Raw genomic sequence first — 20670 nt, forward strand, 5'->3', positions numbered from 1 at the left:
AGAACTGTACAAGTGTATGTCTTTAAGTGTCATTTAAGTTACTGGTTCGATGAAGTCTCTCTAGCAATCATACACGCAAAAAGAAGATTCTATCTTCTTTCAGAGCATTATGCTCACCAGTCATATACATGGTTTAGTTCTTTTGATAAAAAAAAAAAGTCATAAAATGAGTAGTTGTACAATTAGTAAACTGTTACTGTTATGGGATCTGATTCCTAACATGAGGCTTGAGTCTTCTCTTAGCTGCACAACAGTAACGAGTATAGCAAATCAACTGATTCTGAAGTGAAAGTAGGGAAGTTTTTTAGCTCATTTGTATTTTTAAATAGGACTAGATACAAAATCTATTGTTTTTATTCCTCTTTAACTATTACTGAAATATCAATTTAATAAATTTAATAAATATAATAATCTAACTCTTTTCTTGGTATTCATCTCATGTTTATCAATATTTTCCACACGTTGCAAAATAGAGTATCCTAGGAGAATATCTTCCCAAAGCAACTATTATGCTGTAGCTCTGGGTCTTGTCTTTATGTAAAGTGGTGAGAAATTTCTTCTCTACATAGGTGCAGTCAAAAGTTTCCTCTTCTACCACAATTTCTTTTTCATACTGCCTTCTATTCTTATGTATTTCCCATGTGATGTAACTCTTCCAGAAGAAAACAACAATTAGAAAGGAATTACTGCATTGCTTAGCCAGTTCCCTGCCTAGTTACAGTTTTTACAAGAGAAGAGAAGTAACCGATGTTGAGCTAACAAGATACAAACAAAATTGCATTGGACTTCAAAATGTAAAATGTTGCCTTGGTTTGTAAACACAATTCATGTTCGTTTTGCAGGTAACTTGCTGCTAATAGCATTTGTGAGTTACTTTGGAGGAAAGCTTCACAGACCCAGAATAATTGCTTTGGGCTGCACAGTTCTGTCATTTGGATGTCTTTTGATATCACTTCCTCATTTCCTAATTGGAAGGTGCGTGTTTTGGCGTATTGGGCCTATGTGGCAAGGTTCTGGTAGTAGGGGGGCTGCACGACAGCAGCTGGGAGAGAAGATTGAGAAAATGTAGAGAACCAGCCCTGCATCCCCCAAGGTCAGTGCAGAAGGAGGGCAGGAGGTGCTCCAAGCACGGAGCAGAAGTTCCCTGTGGCCTGTGGAGAGGCCCCTGGTGGAGCAGGCTGTCCCCCTGCAGCCCATGGGTCCCACATGGAGCAGATCTCCACGCTGCAGCCCGTGGAGGAGCCCGCGGTGGAGCAGGTGGATGTGGCCTGGAGGAGGCTGTGGCCCATGGAGAGCCCCCGTAGGAGCAGGACCCAGGCTAGAGCTGCAGCCTGTGGAGAGGAGCCCTAGCAGGAGCAGGGGGTCTAGGGGGAGCTGCCACCTGTGGGGGACCCGTGCTGGAGCAGTTTGCTCCTGATGGATGGATCCTGTGGTATGGACTCATGTTGCAGCAGTTCTTGAAGAGCTGCTGCCTGTGGAAAGCCCACACAGGCTCAGTTTGGGAAGGATGACATCCCATCGGAGGGACCCCACATGGGCAGAGAGTGACCATGAAGGAGTGGTGGAGAGGAAGTGTTAGGGACTGACTGCAGCCTCCACTCCACATTCCCCTGTGCTAGTCAGGGGAGGAAGTGAAAGAGGATGGATGGAGAGGAAGGTGTTTTAGTTTGCTTTTAGTTCTGACTGCTTTAGTCTGCTAGTAATAGGCAACAAATTATATTAATCTTCCTATGCTGAGTCTGTTTTGCTTAAGACGTAATTGGTGATTTATCTACCTGTCCTGATCTCAACCCATGAGTTATTTTATCATCATATTTTCTCTCACTGTGCTTTTGAGGAGGTGGAGTGAGAGAGTGGCATGGTGGAGATTAGCTAGACATTAGTGTGAAACCACCATATTTGGTTAGCTCACAGCAGCTTCTGTGATCTTTACATGCCTTAATTCCATTGCCTCCCACTGGAATAGGATTGCTTAATGAAAGAGATATTGCTGAACATGAGTATGGTAAGACAGTTGTACAGCAGCTTGTTTTGTTTGCTTATGAGATAGCTTCAAAAGTCAGTAATCATTCCCAAGGACAGTCACTCCTGTGCAGGGCACCTTTCCTTGTCTTGCCTTGCTGTGCCTTGCCTTTCTTCTTGTGCTGCCTCTTGCATAGACTTTCTTAAGAAACAGTGGTCTGTGATACTGTCACATTATGCTACTACATCTTATCTGCTTGTAGGGGCAATACAAGATGATTTTTTAGATGGATTTTTCAGTGTCTTTGGTCTGGAGCCTGGATGACAGATCATATCTGATTGCTGTGTTGGCAAGGCCTTTACAGACCATAGTGATTCTTTAACCACTTTTTCACTATTTTTGCTTGGCTTAACAAAATAATAATTTAGGCTTGTCTGTATTCTAATCAGTGAGGATTTTTTTTTTTTTTGAGGAAAAATATCCTCTAATCTTGTTATGTCCAATGTGGTATGGCTCTGGCTCTGACAGTCTTGGTGGTACCCTCTGATTAAGGTGTAAATTGGACTAGAATGTAAGAAGAATATGAGAGAAGATGATATGAGGGGCTTCACTGGGGTATTTCATCAACTCCTGAAGCATCTGTTACACAGTTATGGTAGATACTATATACCTATCCCAACACTGTGTTGGTCCCTTGCTACAATTCTTTTCTTCCTACTTTGGTCTGTTACAAATGCTGAGTTAACTTTTGAAGTGAATTTCCTTCTTGCTATAGCTGCACACCTTCTTTAAGGTAGCTTCATTACTGAAGAACAGATTTATGAGGTTGTTCTGATATATTTGCTCTTAATCTGTACATGTTTTACTTTGATTCAAACAGGTATCATATTGAAAGCAGCATTTCACCATTGGAGAATTCTTCAGTCATGCCTCTGTGCTTTGTTAATCAAAGCCTGTTCTCTTTACCTACAGAAGAACCATCAACAGGTATGACTCTTCCCATATTTACTATTACTTTTTCCTCGCTTTTTATAGTGTTTAAGTAAATAAAATTTTTTATTAGCATTTTTTTCCAGGGTTCTGCTTTTGATTGGTACATTTACAGGCATAAAAACTAGAAGTCAGGAAATTTACATATCCTAGGGTGCATCAAGCACAGCGTTACTGGCCAGTCAAGGGAAGTGATTGTTCAACTCTACTCCATGCCGGTGCATCATCACCTCAAGTACTGTGTGCAGTTTTGGGCACCACAGTATAAAAAGAGCATAAAGGAAAGGGAAAGACATGTGAGGAGCAGCTAAAGCCACTTGGTTTGTTCAGTCTAGAGAAGAGGAGACTAAGGGAAGACCTCATCACAACTTACAGCTTCCTCATGAGGAGGAGGGGGAAGGTGCTGATCTCTTCTCTCTGGTGATCAGAGATAGGACCTGAGGGCATGGCATGAAGCTGCATCAGGGAGGTTCAGCCTGGATGTTAGGAAAAGGTTCTTCACTGAGAGTATGGTCAGGCACTGGGACAGGCTCCCCAGGGCAGTGGTCACAGCACCGAGCCTGCCAGAGTTCAGGAAGTGTTTGGACAACAATCCCAGACATAGGGTCTGATTTTTGGGTGATCCTGTGTGGACCCAGGAGTTGGACTCGATGATCGTTGTCGGTCCCTTCCAACTCAGGATATGCTACGATTCTATGATTATCTCTCTCTTTCCATATGTATATATTTTGCTGTATTTTTGAGGAATGAAAGAATGAGAAACAGAGATAAAGCAAAAAAAAATTAGCTCCCATGTCTCTTTAAAGAAAAGAGAAAATAACATAAACTATACTGAAACTTATCTGGGAGACTGAAACATGTCTGTGCACTAGCAATAGTGTATGAAATAATATAATATATTATAAAAGTAACTAGTCTGAAGTCAGAAGAGTCAGAGACAACAATTAAATAATCATGCACAAAATCCTCACGTTGAGGATGGGATTAATCTTCCTCAAAAGGAAGCCTTTAGTCTGAACTGTCTTTCTAGACTCCCTTGATAATTCATCAAAGGAGACTACAGAGTCTTTGCAGACAGTGTCCCTTGCTGTAAGGACATTCATGCTCTCTATTGTAGGTTGGGTCAGATTACTTCCTGGATGAACCTACTGTCTGTTGGAGGCTTAAGTGATTGGTAGATGGCAAAAGTTAGGTGAAATGAATCTCACAGTTCATTGTTATATTTTGTGTTCCATCAATGTGTGCTGAAGCAGAATCCCACTGCTGTAATATTGTATGTACCCAGTGACATCAAACCATGGTGATATTGTACTGTTGCTTTCTGTCTCCACTTGGATGTGGCCTCCAAGCGTTCCAAGACTGCATGTCACTTCAGGCATAAATTTTTCCATCTTCACAAGGGAAAGTTAAGAAAAGGGTATGCCTAATAGTACTTGGTATTAATTTTTCATTTGAAGATTTCAAATGAAAATTTGAAAATATAAAATATATAAAATATCAAGTTTTCTTCATTTTATAAATGCACAAAATAAAGTATAGATAGGTAAAGCATTTTTTCTAAATTATACAGCCATTCACTGCCTATGTAGACCCTTGAAAACATAGGTCCTCATGTCTATAGCTATGCTTGGTTGACTTAGCTGTTTCCCTGTTAGTTTTTGGACAAACAAAACTGTGATGTTCATATATACAAGCCCATCTCCTTTACAATGCAAAAACTGGTTTGAATTTGACCACACTTGCATGTGGATTGCTTCACCCATGTTTGCTGACAGCAATCTTATATCAGTACAGACTTGGTCTCTAATCAGAGATGCTTTCATTTAGAAAGTCATCAGTTACTGTTAACAAAATCTGCTTTTCTTTATTAGCAAATTGGCACTGACAAGTATCAGTGTGACAAAGTGGACCATGGAAGACAGTGGAATCTTAAGAAAACTGTATGGGATGAAGAAATCCAAGTTTAGGGAGAGAAAGAAAACAACCAAGATCTCTTATCTCCTGATGTGGGACAAAAATGACTGTGGTGCAACACACTACTGAGTTATGCAGGAGGACAAACATGAAGAATGAGAGCTAGATCCCCAGATAGATTCAGCAGGCTGGTCAGATACATTGCTGTGGATCTTCATTTTGATTGTTTGGCTGTTTTATCTCCCCTGACAACAGCAGTTTTGATGAGGGAAATGAGCACAGGAAAGGACCTAGCTTATGCAGTGATTAGGCTCTCAGGTGGTAGGACAAGGTGTGGAATAGAGAGGGAAGGGATTTAAATTCTGCTCTGGCAAGTGCAACAGCTTCTTTCAGTTCTGGAGCCTTTGCAATAATTTATTTCCATATTTTGTAAGACAGATATACCCATCAAAGTTTAAGCTGTTAGTCAATTCTTTGTCTTCATCTCTAGAACATAATTAGTAGTTAGAACTAAAACATTAATTCTGGCTTCTTATTCTATTTGCAGAGTGTGTAAAGGAGTCTGGGTCCTTGCTGTGGATATTTGTTATGGTTGGAAACATAGTGCGAGGAATGGGTGAAACTCCCATCATACCTTTAGGCATTTCATATTTGGAGGATTTTGCCAAAACAGAGAATTCACCTTTCTACCTGGGTAAATCTAGCCTATCATGCTAACCAAACTAACATGAAAATTAAAAACTAACATGAAAATTAACAAAAGTGATGAAGAAAGAAGAAAGGAGCTACTGCCTTATTGAAATAATGATAGTGTAGAACTTGTAATTTAACTATTTGTTGAGGTGAATTTGTTGAAATGAAGCCATTTTTAGCCATAAATGTCTATTCAGTAAAGCTATCCTAACCTTTTATAACAATTTCAAGAAAATAATTATGTCTGGGTTCTGATTTTGTGTATTTTCTCCTTTTCATATTCTAGGTTGTCTACATACAGCAACAATAATTGGCCCCTTCATTGGTTTCTTGTTGGCATCATTCTGTGCAGAACTGTTTGTTGATCTGGAATCAGTAGATCCAGGTACTGGATATATAAAATCTTTTTTATGTAAACTGGTGGGCATAATTGTGTATTAACCAGCACTAAAATGCATTTCTTTGCTATTATGAATATTCATTTTTGTTTGCTTGTTGTTTCTTTTAGAATGGAAAATCTGTGTATAATATTTAACCCAATAAAAGGCCCGAGTTCAGACATACATAAATGGACTTACATATAAATTATTTGATGAATGATTCTATCATCTGGATTAACATAGGAAATGGTTAGACTTAATTTAACACAAAACGTTGAAATTTACCAGAAAAATTAGCAGTATTAAGAAAGAAGCCTGGAGAATATTTGTTCTCTTCTATCAGATTCATTTTAAGAATCTTTAAAATCCTTTTAATAAATTGCATGTCAGAGATGACTAGGAAAACACACAATGACAGCAAAAAATGTTTCTGAACTAACATGAGATGCCATTTGTTTATTCGTTTATTTTAGGGGATGTAACTATAACAGATACTGATACCCGCTGGGTTGGAGCATGGTGGCTGGGAATTTTGATTTGTGCAGCACTGAATCTTCTTGCAGGAGTACCTTTTTGGTTTTTGCCCAAGTCACTTGTGAAGGAAGGAGAAACCAATGAACCTGAGGAGACGTGTAAAAAGAGGGTAGTACTATTGCAAGAAAATGAAAAAAAGGAAGCCAAAGAGACCATGTATGAAATTGCTAAAAGTAAGTTATATTTTATTTCCTTCTTAGTTTTGTCCTTAAGGTGTATTTTTCTGTAATACAAGTGGGTCCAAGGCATGAAATGCATACTCTAGTTTTCTACTCTCTGTAGTACAAAGAATTTGGGCAAGGATTTAGAATGGCTTTTCGCAGAGGCAGAAAGCTAATTTCATAGATTCAGGATCTGATTTCATCCCTTTCTCCCTCCTGCATTTCAGGTGTATGTAGATCTGAAGCTTTTCTTCCTTACAGAAGATTAATGCACTGAAATCTGGTTAAGAATACTTTACTTTAGTGAGCTTTGGACGAGTTGCTTATACCTCACATTCACTGTGCACAAAAGCAGAAAACCAGCACATCTCGTGCACTTCTTGAGTCCAACTTAAGGACCAAAAGGGAATAGTCAGATGCTTAAGTAACTCATAAACATTTAATGCCCATTGAACAAGGATCTGTTTGACTTACATTTATTGATGTTGCTATTTGCAACATTCACATCTATGTTTTTTTTCAGATCTATATACCTGGGAAGCTATACCTGTAGGAAGCTATTTTTTATCTTACTTTGCGTGTGTGTGTGTGTGTCTGTATGCTCTAGTTGAAACATAAGTTTATAAATTATATAAAAAAAGTCAAAGGTTACTTTCTTCAGAGTACTCTTATGATTCTGTATGACCAGTCCAGGGCCCCTTGACAAGATCTTCATTTTCAGAAAGTAAGTACTAAGTACTATCTACCTCTCCATGGTGTTTAAAGCTGTCCTGAATATTCATCATACACAAAGTGAGTACTCAGATATTAGCTAATATTGCAGCTTTGTTTTGATAAGCACAGCTTATTTCTATACTGCCATATAGTCTCAAATGAATCCACGAATAAAATACTGTTTTGGTAAGGAAAGGTTCCTAGCTCAGACTGTGGATCCCTAGTACTCCTGAGTCCTTTCAGAGCCTCTTTTAACCATCATGTCCTTACCTGCATTGAAATGAATGTCCGCTCTCCCTGAATATCCTGAATTAAGAAGTCTTGTCATTTCAAGCTGAAAAAAAGTCATTTATAGTTCAAATTAATTTCTTATTCAGAAAGCTCTGATTATGCACCGCATGGCATATATAAATAATACAGCCTATTCATAGTGTCTCAGATATTTGACCCATTATTTGAAAGTCTTGCATACAGATCCGCTTCTACTACGATGTTTCCCTGTCTCTGGAAGATACATATTAGCACTAAATGCTGCCTGCTTTCAATGAAGTATGATCATTGTTTTACAGAAGTTTACGTTTTTCTGCAGTTTCTTGACAGTAGCTCATCACATTAATAGAGAATGTTAGACAAAGAGAAATTGTAATTGTTTTTGGTTCTTTTTCTAATGGTTCAGATCCTAACTTAATAGGCATTGCTCGGAGATAAGACCTGTGTAAATTAGCTTCTCAGAATTTTACTTGGCTGAAGACTGGAAGATGCAGACTTTGAGTGTATAGTGAGAATAACTGCAGTCAATTCACTCTTTGGGCATTTTCTTTCCCATTGCTAACAGTAGCAATAACCAAATCCCGTCTCTGTGGCATGTAGTCACAGGTGTCTGGTGTGTTTGCACATCTTCCCCTTTGTACTCTCTTTGCCTGGCAGGTGCAGGAAAGGGATTTTGGTCAATACTTTGTCGCATAGGGTGAGGTAGAAAGGGGTAGGAATGGTGAGGAAGTAGCTGCAGCTGCAAATCTTTAAGTGCAAAGTTCAGTCACTGAACAGCTAAAATGTTTCCTGAAACTTTTACTATCAAATTATTACTGTGATTTTTATAAGCAGCAGCCTCATGTGTGTGAGTGTGTATGTGTGTGTGAATTGAGTGAGGTTATCTCTGTGTAGAAGAACATGTTGGGGTAGCCTGGACTAAGCAAGTAATCTTTGACCTGTGGTGTCTGGCAAAGCACAAGAATTAGCCTGATCCAGTTAGGGACCACACTTGTTCCCTTCTTTCCCCTTCAGGGACACTGAGCAATGGATGATTCATTTAATAAAGCATTACACTAACTCATTACATTATTTCATTCCAGATTTCATCCCATTCCTCAAAGCTTTGTTTCTCAACCCAGTTTATATGTTATTTATATGCATAACTGTGCTACAGTTCAGCGCCTTCAATGGCATGGTATCCTTCATGCCTAAATATCTGGAACAGCAATTTGGAAAATCTGCATCAGATGCCATCTTTTTAATCGGTACGTTTGCTTCATTCTGTTCTACCTGTATTTATATATATATATATGTTCATGTGTACATGTGCGCATATACATGTTAAGGTAAAATGCTTCCACAGATTCCACACTACAAAACAATTATAAATAATCCTGCATTTTCTGTTAAGGACATTCTAATTTTCTGTGCAGAATTTAATAATCCCCTTCCCATCTTTGAACTGGCCCAGAAAGTTCAGCTGATGTCAAACTTGCACCACTCATCTCAAAGAGATTATGTTAATTTACACCAAGAGTGTGTGTGGGATCAATATTTATATTAGCTTGATTTAAAAATATAAAGTAGAGAGTAGATTTCATGTGCATGTAAATAACACTGCTAGCACTCTTAAGACACAGATGGGTTGAATGTATGAATAGATAAAATTGCCAGCGATCTTCAACACTTTCTATTATCTCCACTGTTCTGATATTGATCTTGGGCCTTCTGAAACCATAAAATCCTCTTTCATATACAGAACTCCATGGAAAGAAAACACTGACCAAATATCTGTCTTTTTATGCCTCTTTATCAGCTTGTCTTTTTTTTGATGAGTGAGAATGAGGTGTTGTACATTTGCAAATATTAATGACAAGTACTTGGAGTACAAGGCAAATATCCCAGAACTGTAGGAGCCTTCCTATAGCTCCATTTTTTCAGTTCTTAAATTCTCAGTGTTCTCTTGTTTAACTGCAGTGGCTTAATTAGATTAGTATTTATCTAATCATTATAGAAGAATCATCTTAAAATACATCTAGCCATACTTCTGTTCCTTAACTCAGTGGTAGTCTTTCACACTAACCATAAAATTTCTTTAAACCATGCAACACAGAATGTCCCAGACCTTATGAGTATTACTATTATCCTGTTACCAGTATTTTGAAGCTGTTCATCCAACGGCATAAAACTATCATACACCCTTTCTTTGTTGCACTGACATTGCACTGTTTTTCTGTTTGTTTGTTTTTTGTTTGTCGTTGTTTTTGTTGCTGTTGCTGTTGTTGTGTGTTTGTTTGCTTGCTTGTTTTTTTTTTTTTTTTTTTTTTTTTTTTTTTTTTCCAGACAGGCTGCTTTCTGTATTGAAATATACGGTACTTTTGGAGGCTCCTGTCACATTCAATAGTCTTCCCCTTCCCTCACACTGTCCGTGTCCACCAACAGTCAGGGACAGTGACAGAATCAACATTCTATAAAACTAGTTCCTGAATGTCTTTCAGTCACCTTTTGCTTTATAAAGTATCAAACAGCAAAGAAGAGTGAGAGTACATTCAGTAATCTCATACCAAAACTTGATGTCTGTTCCTTCTTTCCGTGACGTGGTCCTAGGTGTGCATGTCTTCCTCTTGTGTTTCTCTCTTAGCTAGGCAGTCCGTACTGAAACCCTGGTTTGTGTGTATGTGTGTGTGTGATATGTGTGTGTGCTGGAACTAGATTGCAACTGTAGACTGCAATTTTCTATTGAATCATTTCAGTCCAACCCTCCAGTTCTCCAAGCAGTTCACAGCTGCTGTTGACCTCAGATGTTCTGGATGTTCAAGTGAACTAGTACAGCACCATTGCTGGCTGTTTTATTATTCAGTCATGGGCACTGTGTGAATCTTTGCCAAACCCAGTCTTCACTTATGAGTAGCTTTGATGTTCTTCTTCTTTTTTTTAACATGGACATTTAACTTGTTTAAATAGGTGTTTACAACTTACCAGTTATATGTGTTGGGTATTTTTTTGGAGGCCTATTCATGAAGAAATTCAAGATAAATATCTATCACGCTGCGCACATAGCATTTTGGGTATCTTTACTGGAATACCTTCTCTACTTTGCTGCCTATTGGACTGTCTGTGACACTTCACCAGTTGCTGGCCTAACAGTTTCCTATGAAGGGTAAGTTCTTTAAGGCGCAACCTGGAATGATCTTTCTTGTCAAGAATTAGCCAGGAACTCCACAGTTTTTCAAGACAAAAATAGGTACATTTTAGTTTCGTTATCTAAGTTATCGAGACTTTAATTGTATGAAACAGTAGGTCTACCTTCTGTTGTTCCTGTTTTAAACAGTACAGTGTATTGAAAAAGATATCCACATCAAGACTCATACAATTCCACATCCATATTAATAATTTGACTAATATAATTATACACTCAATTATACAGCAGGTAAAAATAAGAAGTTGATCAAATCAGGCATATATGAATGAAGGAACTGGGGTTGTTTAGTCTGGAGAAGAGGTGGTTCAGGGGAGACCTTATTGCTCTCTGCAACTACTTGAAAGAAAGGTGTGGGGAGCCACTGGTCTGCCTCTTCTCACAGATAACTAGTGATAGGACTAGAGGGAATGACCTCAAGTTGCACCAGGGGAGGTTCAGGTTGGAAATTAGGAGACATTTCTTCTCAGAAAGAGTAGTCAGGTATTGGAACGGGTTGCTCAGGGAGGTGGTGGCGTCACAGTCCCTAGGGGTGTTCAAGGAAAGGTTGGGCCTGCTGCTTAGGGACATGGTTTAGTGGGTGACATTGGTGGTAGGGGGACGGTTGGACCAAATGACCTTGAAGGTCTTTTCCAACCTTAATGTTTCTATGATGTTATGATTCCATGAATGCAGTTTCAGGACTACAGAGGGACAAAAATCTTTTTTTAATTTAAGCAGGTTTACTGAAATTTGATTTCTATCAAGTTATCAGAAGATATTTTATCTACAGTTTCTTGATTTGAAGCCTGCCATTAATCATGGTGGCATGTGTCTGGAAAATGTACATGCGCTTATATATAACTCTTATGGATAATCAAGAACGTGCATACCACAGATGAGAAAAATGCTGTCGGGTATGCATACCTACCTGTAAATAGATAACATAATATAGTGTAATGTAATATGATATAATGTTTGATATGTTATGATATAATAATATAATATAATATGAGATATGATATAACATATAACATAACATAACATAATATAACATAACATAATATGGAAAGATAGAAAGGCATGGTGCTGCAGTAAAGAGTCCAGGATAGGAGCAAGTAGGATCCTGGATCAACCCTTGAGCTAGAATAGAATATTAAGCATTTCAAAGGGTTACTGGAGTTATTTCATTTCTGAAATAAATGAATAAACATTTTCTAAACGTATTTCAGAATAGAACAAGTTTCATATGCAGAAAGTACTGTACTTGCTGGCTGCAACAGGGACTGTGATTGCGCACTTAAAATCTGGGACCCGGTTTGTGGAAAGAATGGAATCACTTATGTGTCGCCTTGTCTTGCTGGGTGTAAAGCCTCAAGAGGAACTGGAAAAAGTGTGGTAAAGCATACTTTCTATTGTGCTGTAGCTAGGAAATAGAGGAAGTGTGAAATAGCCATATCAATATAGGGAAATAAATATCCATACACGTACATTTAATTGGATTTGTAAGGTGATAAATAGTTGGAAAAATTCATTGAGTGGCATAAGAAATTCCAAACTGAATATGAAAATTAGGTCAAGTTTAAAGAATATAATGAAGAAGCCTCATTTTCTTCTTATAATTGAAACAATCTTAAATACTCAAAATAGTGCGAGAAGTTATTTTCAAGATATTGCAAGTTGGAAACTTGAGTGCACAAGAACATTTCACTCAAAATGAAATTCTATAGCATGGATTTAATCATCTCTTCTCCTATAGATTTAAACAAATAGCTAGGTATTGTAGAACATAGCTCCCTCCTAGTTTCTAACCCTACATACCATACCAGATGATGGGTGGACCTGGGCCTGCCAGACTGGTTGAGAGCTCACAGTGCAGTGCTGAATGTATGTAACACTCAGGTGCCAAAGAGAGGGAGCTAGGTGCTAAAAGTGTGAATTTCATGCTCAGTGTGTGAGTTTTGACAAGTCTGTGTGATTAAAACACTCTTTTGGCAGGTATTTGAAAATTGTACCTGTGTAGCAGCCTCAGAGTTTTCATATCAAAATGCCTCTGCAGTTCTGGGCCAGTGTGACAGAGGAGAAAGCTGTGACAAGATGCTTCATTACTTTTTAATACTGCAATTAGTCTGCAGCTTCATTTTTTCCTTAGCAGCCATGCCTGGGTACATGGTCTTAATAAGGTACAGTAAAATGTCCTTATGTTAGGAAACCTACTGACTTTTTATTCTTAGGTCAGATACTTACAGGAATTAAAAAATACGTTAGTTTGTGTATAAACGGAGGAAGAAAAGAAAGCTCTTACGTCACTTCTGTGCTGCGTTAAGGTTTAGTGTCACGCTAAATTTAATCAGTTCTATAAACTGGTGTTGCTTCTGGCTATCAGCTGAATCCTGAATTAACTGAGAAACTGAGAAAACACACTGAGATACTGAGGGGTGTGTAATACCTATTTCTTTATTGGCCACATCATCATGGTGCTGATTAAGCCAGAACTACCTTCTTACACTTTGTACTAGCCTCAGCCCAAGTAGATGATACTGGGACAATAGCTTTTCCTTTTGTGATTTGACAGTCCAAGTTAAGGAATTTCAGTAAATGTCATCTAATGAGGATAACTAATTAGAGTGGTTTGGGCCTAATGTGATGAAGGTTTTGGTTGAAAAAAGCAAAGGTAAATATTTGTTATTAATGTCACCTCTGTTAATCAGTGTTCAATGTACCATACAGGTCTCTAAAACCTGAAGAAAAGTCATTTGGAGTGGGTATCCATGAACTAGCTTCGAGAGTATTTGGTAAGAAAAGTTCTAATACGCTTTAGAAGAATAGTTAGATCTGATGTAGAGTTAGATACGGATCACACCAGGGCCCATAAGAGCATGGCACAAAATTCTACTTCTGTGGAGTGTCCACGAACAGGAAAAAATATTTATTTATTTGTTTATTTATTTATTATGGATCTATGCAGCATTGCAAATTAGAACAGCTTTCATTTGTCATTTATTTATATTGGGGAATAGGCTGACTACATCTGGCACTCATCTCAAAGTCATCTTATATTTCTTTGCTCTTGTTCTGTTCACTGAAAACAACAGTTACTGCCACTCATAGAAGAAAATGTTGAGTTTTGCTAGGAATCACAGTCCATATTGTAAAGTATATATTGTAAACATGCAACTGGAAATAAAATCTTTTGTTTAAGGTAGGTAGATAAGGAAGAAGAGGGAACATCAGGAATATAGAAAACATGGTTCATGCTGAAAGAGGACAGGACAGAAAAGTAGGTGAGAAACAACATAGGTTCTGTAGTGTATCTGCTAATCAGAAAAAAATATGTTATTCACAAAAACATTGCTAATATCCCTTTTAGCTGGAATTCCATCTCCCATTTATTTTGGAGCTTTGGTAGATACCACATGCTTGAAGTGGGGTACTATGACTTGTGGTGGAGAAGGAGCATGTAGGATGTATAACATTGTCACATACAGGTATATTTTCTACTTTATTTAATTTCTCCTCCTTGCTATATTACTAAATGCATATAAATACCATTGTATGCTCTTCATATTTTTCTAGTAGGCAAACTGTTCCTTTGTTAGAAATTTGACACAACACTTTTTTTTTTGACATTGGCTTTATTTGCCATGTGTGACCTTTGCCACAGATGCTGTAACATCCTTTGACCAGAAATGTTCTGGCACCATAATTACTTTCACTTACAATCTTTCAAAAGAACAGACCTAAAAACACTAAATTCTGATAAAAATAAATAAATTAAAAGCCCTCGTGGGAAAAATAACAGCTATTTAATGGCGGTCTATACTGTATATTTAAAACGGTAAGGGTTGAAATAGTATTTGAATTAAATTATAGGAGAAATTTAGGTAGGATATAGTTACCCAAGATGGAATTTGGTCCAAAATACTGTGTTTCATGCCCTTTTTTAGTCCTTCAGGAAACACTGTAGGAATCTTGAAGAAAAATCTTGTTGAACTAACAGCCTCAGACTGATTCCTTGTAATGCTGTGTAGAGATTGGTTATGGAAGAATGCTAACATATGAATATCCTGAAGTTTTACTCAGGTGGTCCAAGCTGCCCTTTTCAGGGCTCTCTCTCTTTCTCCTAGAGAGCAATCCATAAGGGAACCAGGCAGCTAACTTTGCTTGTTAAATTATTTTCCTGAAGTTGGGTGATGTAAATAGACAGTTCACTGCCTCTGACATACTCTTTCATCTTCTGTGAGATCCAAGAGGATCAGAGCACCAGCTTTAAAGCAGCTGGGCAATTATCACAAAAGAATGTATGTTGATTAATTTTGCTATTTTCACATGAATGCATGTGTTTAATAAAGCTAATCTTCTATTTCAGGTGGCTCTACCTTGGCCTGCCAGCAATATTACGTGGAGTATCCTATTTCCCATGTGCACTAATTCTCTTTATTTTAAAGAAGAAACTTAAATCTGAAAGCAAAACCTTGTTAAATACACCAATAGAATTGCAGAATAAAGGACAATAAGCATTGATATAGCATTTCAAAGCAGGATATATTGTGAAAAAAAAAAAAGCAACCTTGCAGTGTAAATTTTGCATGTATCCTTGTGAAAGATTTCTTACTTTAATCAGTGAAATTTTGGACAGAGATTAATAGAATTGCACGTGGTTATATCCTAATTATATTCTCACTAGAATATCAGTTCATAAACAAAAGTTACAGGAAAAATGTATTTGGTGCAAAAGTACAAGGAGCAGAAATATGAAAATTTATGAAATGCCAGGTTTAAGTCATCTGAGCAAAGGGCTATGAAGCAGAAACATATTTTCAATCCCGGTTTCATTGAAGGTAGCGTGAGTTTTGCAACTGACACCAGTGATGTCAGATTTTGTTCTGGAATTCTCCAACAGCTTCTGCTACAGCTTCTCTTACTGACTGTAGGCAGGACTTGTAGCTTTCGTGGACCTGTTTTTTTTCCATGAATTTATATAATTATGTTGTCAGTCTTTTCAGGCAAGGACTGTTATTCTACACAGTGTAGGTGGTCAATGTATTGGGAACCTGGTTTATGGCATGACCTGAATGTTGCAGTAATAACAACAAATAAAAAATAAAAAATATATACTTTCTAAATGCTGTGTTATGATGATGTTTTAAGGTTTGCATACAGCATGGACAAGGAAAAGTTTTCAGGATTTGTCACTTCAGTTGCTTTCACAGTAGAAGGGAATAACTTATACACTGAGAGTGATAAATGATACTTGCAAGTGTTTTGCCCATTGCACTGCTGTGTGCCAAATCCTATACCTTCTCATGCCTACTGAAATTATTCTTTGAATGATACAAAACATTAGTTATCCTGATCTTTGTCCAACTTTTATTTCTGTCAGATATAATGCTATAATGAATGTAGTACCCATCTGGTGTTCAGCATCAGTGAGCCATTGCCCTAAGATGTCTTAAATATCTCAGGAAAAGACCCTAAATATCTCTAGAGAAAACCATACAGAAAACCCTGCTGACAGGGTATATATCACACTAGGTGTTTATTTGTTTATTTGGTTGAGTACAGTACATACATATTTAGCTGGATGTTTGGTTCCAGTGCAGAGGAACTTAGGTCTGTCTGAAAGTGGCCAAGCAAGAACTTCTCAAGCCCTTTTATTAAAACTGTTGGAACTCCCCATTATTCCTCCCCCTAAAGTATTATATTTCCCCCAAAGTAATTACATTAGGTTATATTCTGTTTTACTTCAGGGTATCTTAATAACACCATGTGTGTATGTGCTTGGAATTTCTTCATGTCCCCCAGAGAATCAAGGACAGAAGATCAATTTCTTTCCATAGACCATGAGTTTAGCTCCAGAGTTTAAAGTTTCTTCAAATACAGTAGGTTCTTAAAATTAATTGTACGTTTCTGCTGTTTCCTTGCATTCTATCGTCAGTTGCTGGAGAGAAGAGGACAGCACCTACCACTGAGCTTCCCCTCCTCAGGAAGTTGCATAGAGGTCACCTCTTGGCCTCTTCTCTCCAGACTGGACTACCCAGTGTCATCAACCTCACCTCATACTACAACCTGTGGAAGAGGAATGGAAAAGGAAAACATGATGCAGTCTGTAGCAGAGCAGAGCAGAGAATACAATTCTCTGTTATGCCTCAGGTCTTCCAGAGGCTTCCTGAATATTTGAAGCACAGCTGATTTTCAGCATTGTTCCTGCTGCCCTGGGGAACTTACTGAAAGCCACCATTCTCCCTTGGGGGTATTAAATTCCCCCAAAGCTAGAGGTAAAATTCTTTTGAAGGCATTGGCACAGTTTGGTGCCAAGGTAACCTGGGAAACTGAAAAGATACAGTGCACTGAGGTTTCACAGCTGTAGCACACAAAAGGGCCTTGTTAGGTAGACAAATCTGTGCCATTTAAATGGACTACTGCCAAAAAGTCAGGACTAGTTAACTCAGTGTGTTTGGAAATGGAAGGAAGCAGACAGGAAAGTCTCCAGGTTTTAAATTTAGCCTTTTAGTCCACGCATTCATTTTCTTTTTAATTGTTCCAGTTCATCTGCTTGAGAATGTGGCAGCATTACAGGCCACCTTCAACAGATGTTTTGAAATCATTAGCCTGCTACTCAATCTGTTTACCAACTTAGAAGGTGGTGACTGGAGAGCTGGCAGGATGATGACGGTAGATAGGTTTCTTGGCATACGTCAAAGGTGGGAACATTACTACTGCAGAGCAAAACCAGCAAATGGAGAGTACATGTCATTCCAAAGTAATCATCATAACACCTTTATGATATGCTGTGTCTGGTAAAACAAGCATTCCTGGGATTGGGTCGGGAGGTTAAAAAAATATTCTTGGACCTATTCCTTCATATGTAAAGCCAAACCTTAGACTTGAACCTTCCAAGTTCTGAGCATGGTGACCTCGATTCAGGAAAGCATTTTAGCATGTGCTTGACTTAAAAATGAATGGCCTCATTGATGTTTATTGTTTAGGTAGGCGATGTTGGATGTTTGAAGACTGAGCCCCAAGCTGCCATTGTTTTGACACTCCTTTGAACAGAGGCTACTTGCTTTGCTACTTGCACCACAACTTGCATCAGCACTGTAGGTAACACAAGCCACAAATGAGAATAATGCCAATAGAAGTAACTCTAAGTGTAAACGATTTGTTTGTTTGTTTGTTTTGTTTAATAAAATAGTAGCATGCGAATGTTTGAATTGATTAAGCCCCATATCAAATTGTTAAAAATAGACAGTAAGATTTCCTGAGTGCCCGGGAGGTGGGCAGGGAGATTCCACAGTGCAAACTACCACAATACTTTATCACTGAAATTTCAGCTCAGTCAGTGCCTACAAGTTGAATTTTGATCCTTAAACCCACCAAGTGGAAGGCAAGGTTCTGGATACAGATGCTGCCTGACAATGGGAAACAAACGCTCTTCTGGCAGTGTGACCGATGTTACCATCTTTGAGATAATTTAAAGACAATGGCACACAAACATATATTTATCTAGCATTTTGTATGCAATGCCTTTTGTAATTCCTTATGTTCCATTGCTTTTTTTTTTTTTTTGACCACAATTGGGTGCTCAGCTGTCAATTTCAAAGAAGAAACCACAAAGTTGCCAGTATCCACTGGCAACTATCCATTTCAGCAGTCCACTGAAAAATGCCAATGCTTTACAAAAAGCATACATCTGTGCTTGTGAAGGGTATGTTTCTTTTTTTATTTACATTATTCTGTCTGTATCAATTTTTAATTTCATCAGTTATTTTATCGCCAAGTCTGTCAGTATTTTAAAAGTCTTTATTAACAGGTTTATATATATATATAGGAAAATATTGTGTCTTATATAAATTTAATTGTCTCCTTGTTACTTATAGCTCATAAGAATTGAAACCTACTCTTTGTAAACAATTAAAAATTGCTGATGATGCATTATGTTCAAGCTATTTATTTTTATTTATTTATTTATTTATTTATTGTGAGAGGGGATTCCTCACTTACTGGGAAAAAAATGTTACCTGACAAGTTGATTTTAATTGATGGGCATAAGGGAGGTGTGGTGGCAAAAGCTACATAACTGCACAATAACTTTGTTGTGGGCATAGCTTTATGATTTATGATATGAATACTGGCTTTGTGTTCACAATGCGAACATACTATGTTAACATGTATAGCTTCTGAATATGTGAGCATTATGGTTTGGGCACGTCTTGTTGGTAATTCAAATTCATTTTCTTTTGTTGGTTTTTTTTTTTTTTTTTTTTTTTTTTTTTTTTTTTTTCAGCAAATAGTAGGCTGTTTCTGTATGCTTTCTACCTCAGGTTGAATTTTAGCAGATACCTCCTCCCTACAGGTTATCGTCCAAGCAAACCTAATAGTACCTGGAGCTAATTCAGTCTGTGGATGTGGAGAGAGGAACACCCTGATCGCATTTGGGGTGAGATTTGGCATACAAAAACTCTGAGTAACTTCTTATTTTATGTAAGTATGGTCATGGGATAAAAACTGGATATATCCAGCAACAAGTTCTTGGCTACTGCTACTTTTTTTTTTTTTTAACAGAATTGTTGTTAGTTTCTTCCTTTCTTAATTAGTCATAAAGTGTTCCTAGTTATGCTGCTTGGGATTTTGAAATTTCATTGTGTTTAGGGCTTTCTCTGAGAACATGGAAAATTACTAGGTAATTGCCTCTCTTTTTCTTTGTTCAGGGAGGCAATGGCATGGATTTCTTATAAGGGATTTAAATCACAGGAGAAAAAGTAGTAGATCGCATTTGAAGGTGAAATCTTAGGCACTGCAATGTCTAATATCCCTTCAGGATGAGCCCATTCACTAACTCCCTAAAATCACAGAATCATTAAGGTTGGAAAAGACTGGCTCCATGCTGCAAGTGTGACATATGACTGTTCATTTCCAAGAGAGGTGCTTAGGGAATGCAAACACCAGATGCTCAGTGCTGATGTGTCTGCATGTGACTATAGGTAACATCCTTAGAGCCTGTGCTGTATGAGAGGAAGGTCCTCACTTGGAGGGAAGAAAGCCCATTATGGTGGTGCAAAATGTTGGTGCAAAAGAAAAAACTGATTACAATGGCTGTGCTTTTGTAAAAGGCCTTGACCCCCTGTATTTGTGTAATGGCTGACCAGCTTTATAATGTTATCATTTAAATGGTACTAAAATGGGTTTGAAAAAACATGCTTCTCACTTGAGATTAATGGAAATCAAAGTGGTCCAGTTCATCCTGTACCTTTACTGTTACTATTGTTTCAAGGCAGCTCTCTGGAAGGCCAGAGTGCAGGCAACTGCATGTTGTCTGGCACACAATGATTCTTATTTCTTCTGTAGGTGGTAAACCAGTCTCAAGGAAACTTCCTGGTATAAAGACAGAATCACATTTTAGAAAATCTTAAGTTTCTGCAGAAATGTCCAGAATTAAAAAATTAAATTCAAGAAGACATGTTCCATGCTTTTGATTTATTTATGCATTTTCTGTAGTTTTCAACCTCATACTGCATTGTAGCTCTCAACATTTGTCGTGGTGAATCTGAATAATGGGATAGCAGCACTTGTAACATTACTGCTGCTACTTTGTGACTTACTTCCACTTATGACTAACAGTTTGCAGAAATATTCCTGTCAAATATATATGCATGTACAACACAGACGTATGAACAGATAGTTTGCATTGTTTATGCACTCAGTTTTTCAGGCATTACAGTTTAACAGAGTCTTCTAAGGGATGCTGCAATCAGTAATAAAACCTGTTCATCAAAGTCAGTGGACCAATACTTCTGTTTTCATTTAAATTTCCTTTTCTATGTAGAGGTCTGGCCTCTAGAACCTTCTGGGTGCTAGAGAGGTTATTTCTAAGTTTAAACATACTAAACG

At 37.8% G+C, this 20670-nt stretch overlaps 1 protein-coding gene across 4 annotated transcripts in view; it reads left to right on the plus strand.

The window, feature by feature from the left end:
• Window positions 1-18830, plus strand: part of SLCO1A2 (solute carrier organic anion transporter family member 1A2) — a 54427-nt gene extending 35597 nt beyond the window's left edge. For 2 of the 4 annotated variants that reach the window (XM_040565830.1, XM_040565838.1), the window contains 12 exons: window positions 843-975; window positions 2844-2950; window positions 5415-5561; window positions 5847-5945; window positions 6414-6647; window positions 8702-8866; window positions 10566-10761; window positions 12012-12177; window positions 12778-12962; window positions 13510-13574; window positions 14150-14267; window positions 15149-18830. In XM_040565830.1, the coding sequence (XP_040421764.1) occupies window positions 843-975; window positions 2844-2950; window positions 5415-5561; window positions 5847-5945; window positions 6414-6647; window positions 8702-8866; window positions 10566-10761; window positions 12012-12177; window positions 12778-12962; window positions 13510-13574; window positions 14150-14267; window positions 15149-15296 (1763 nt within the window). In that variant the 3' untranslated portion in view covers window positions 15297-18830. Of the gene's footprint in view, window positions 1-842; window positions 976-2843; window positions 2951-5414; window positions 5562-5846; window positions 5946-6413; window positions 6648-8701; window positions 8867-10565; window positions 10762-12011; window positions 12178-12777; window positions 12963-13509; window positions 13575-13985; window positions 14064-14149; window positions 14268-15148 lie in introns of all 4 variants that reach the window. The other 2 variants (XR_005822167.1, XM_040565847.1) reach the window with 2 other exon arrangements.
• The last annotated feature ends 1840 nt before the right edge of the window (window positions 18831-20670 follow it).

The sequence above is a fragment of the Cygnus olor genome, chromosome 1, assembly GCF_009769625.2.
Source record: "Cygnus olor isolate bCygOlo1 chromosome 1, bCygOlo1.pri.v2, whole genome shotgun sequence".
Lineage (NCBI taxonomy): Eukaryota > Metazoa > Chordata > Aves > Anseriformes > Anatidae > Cygnus > Cygnus olor.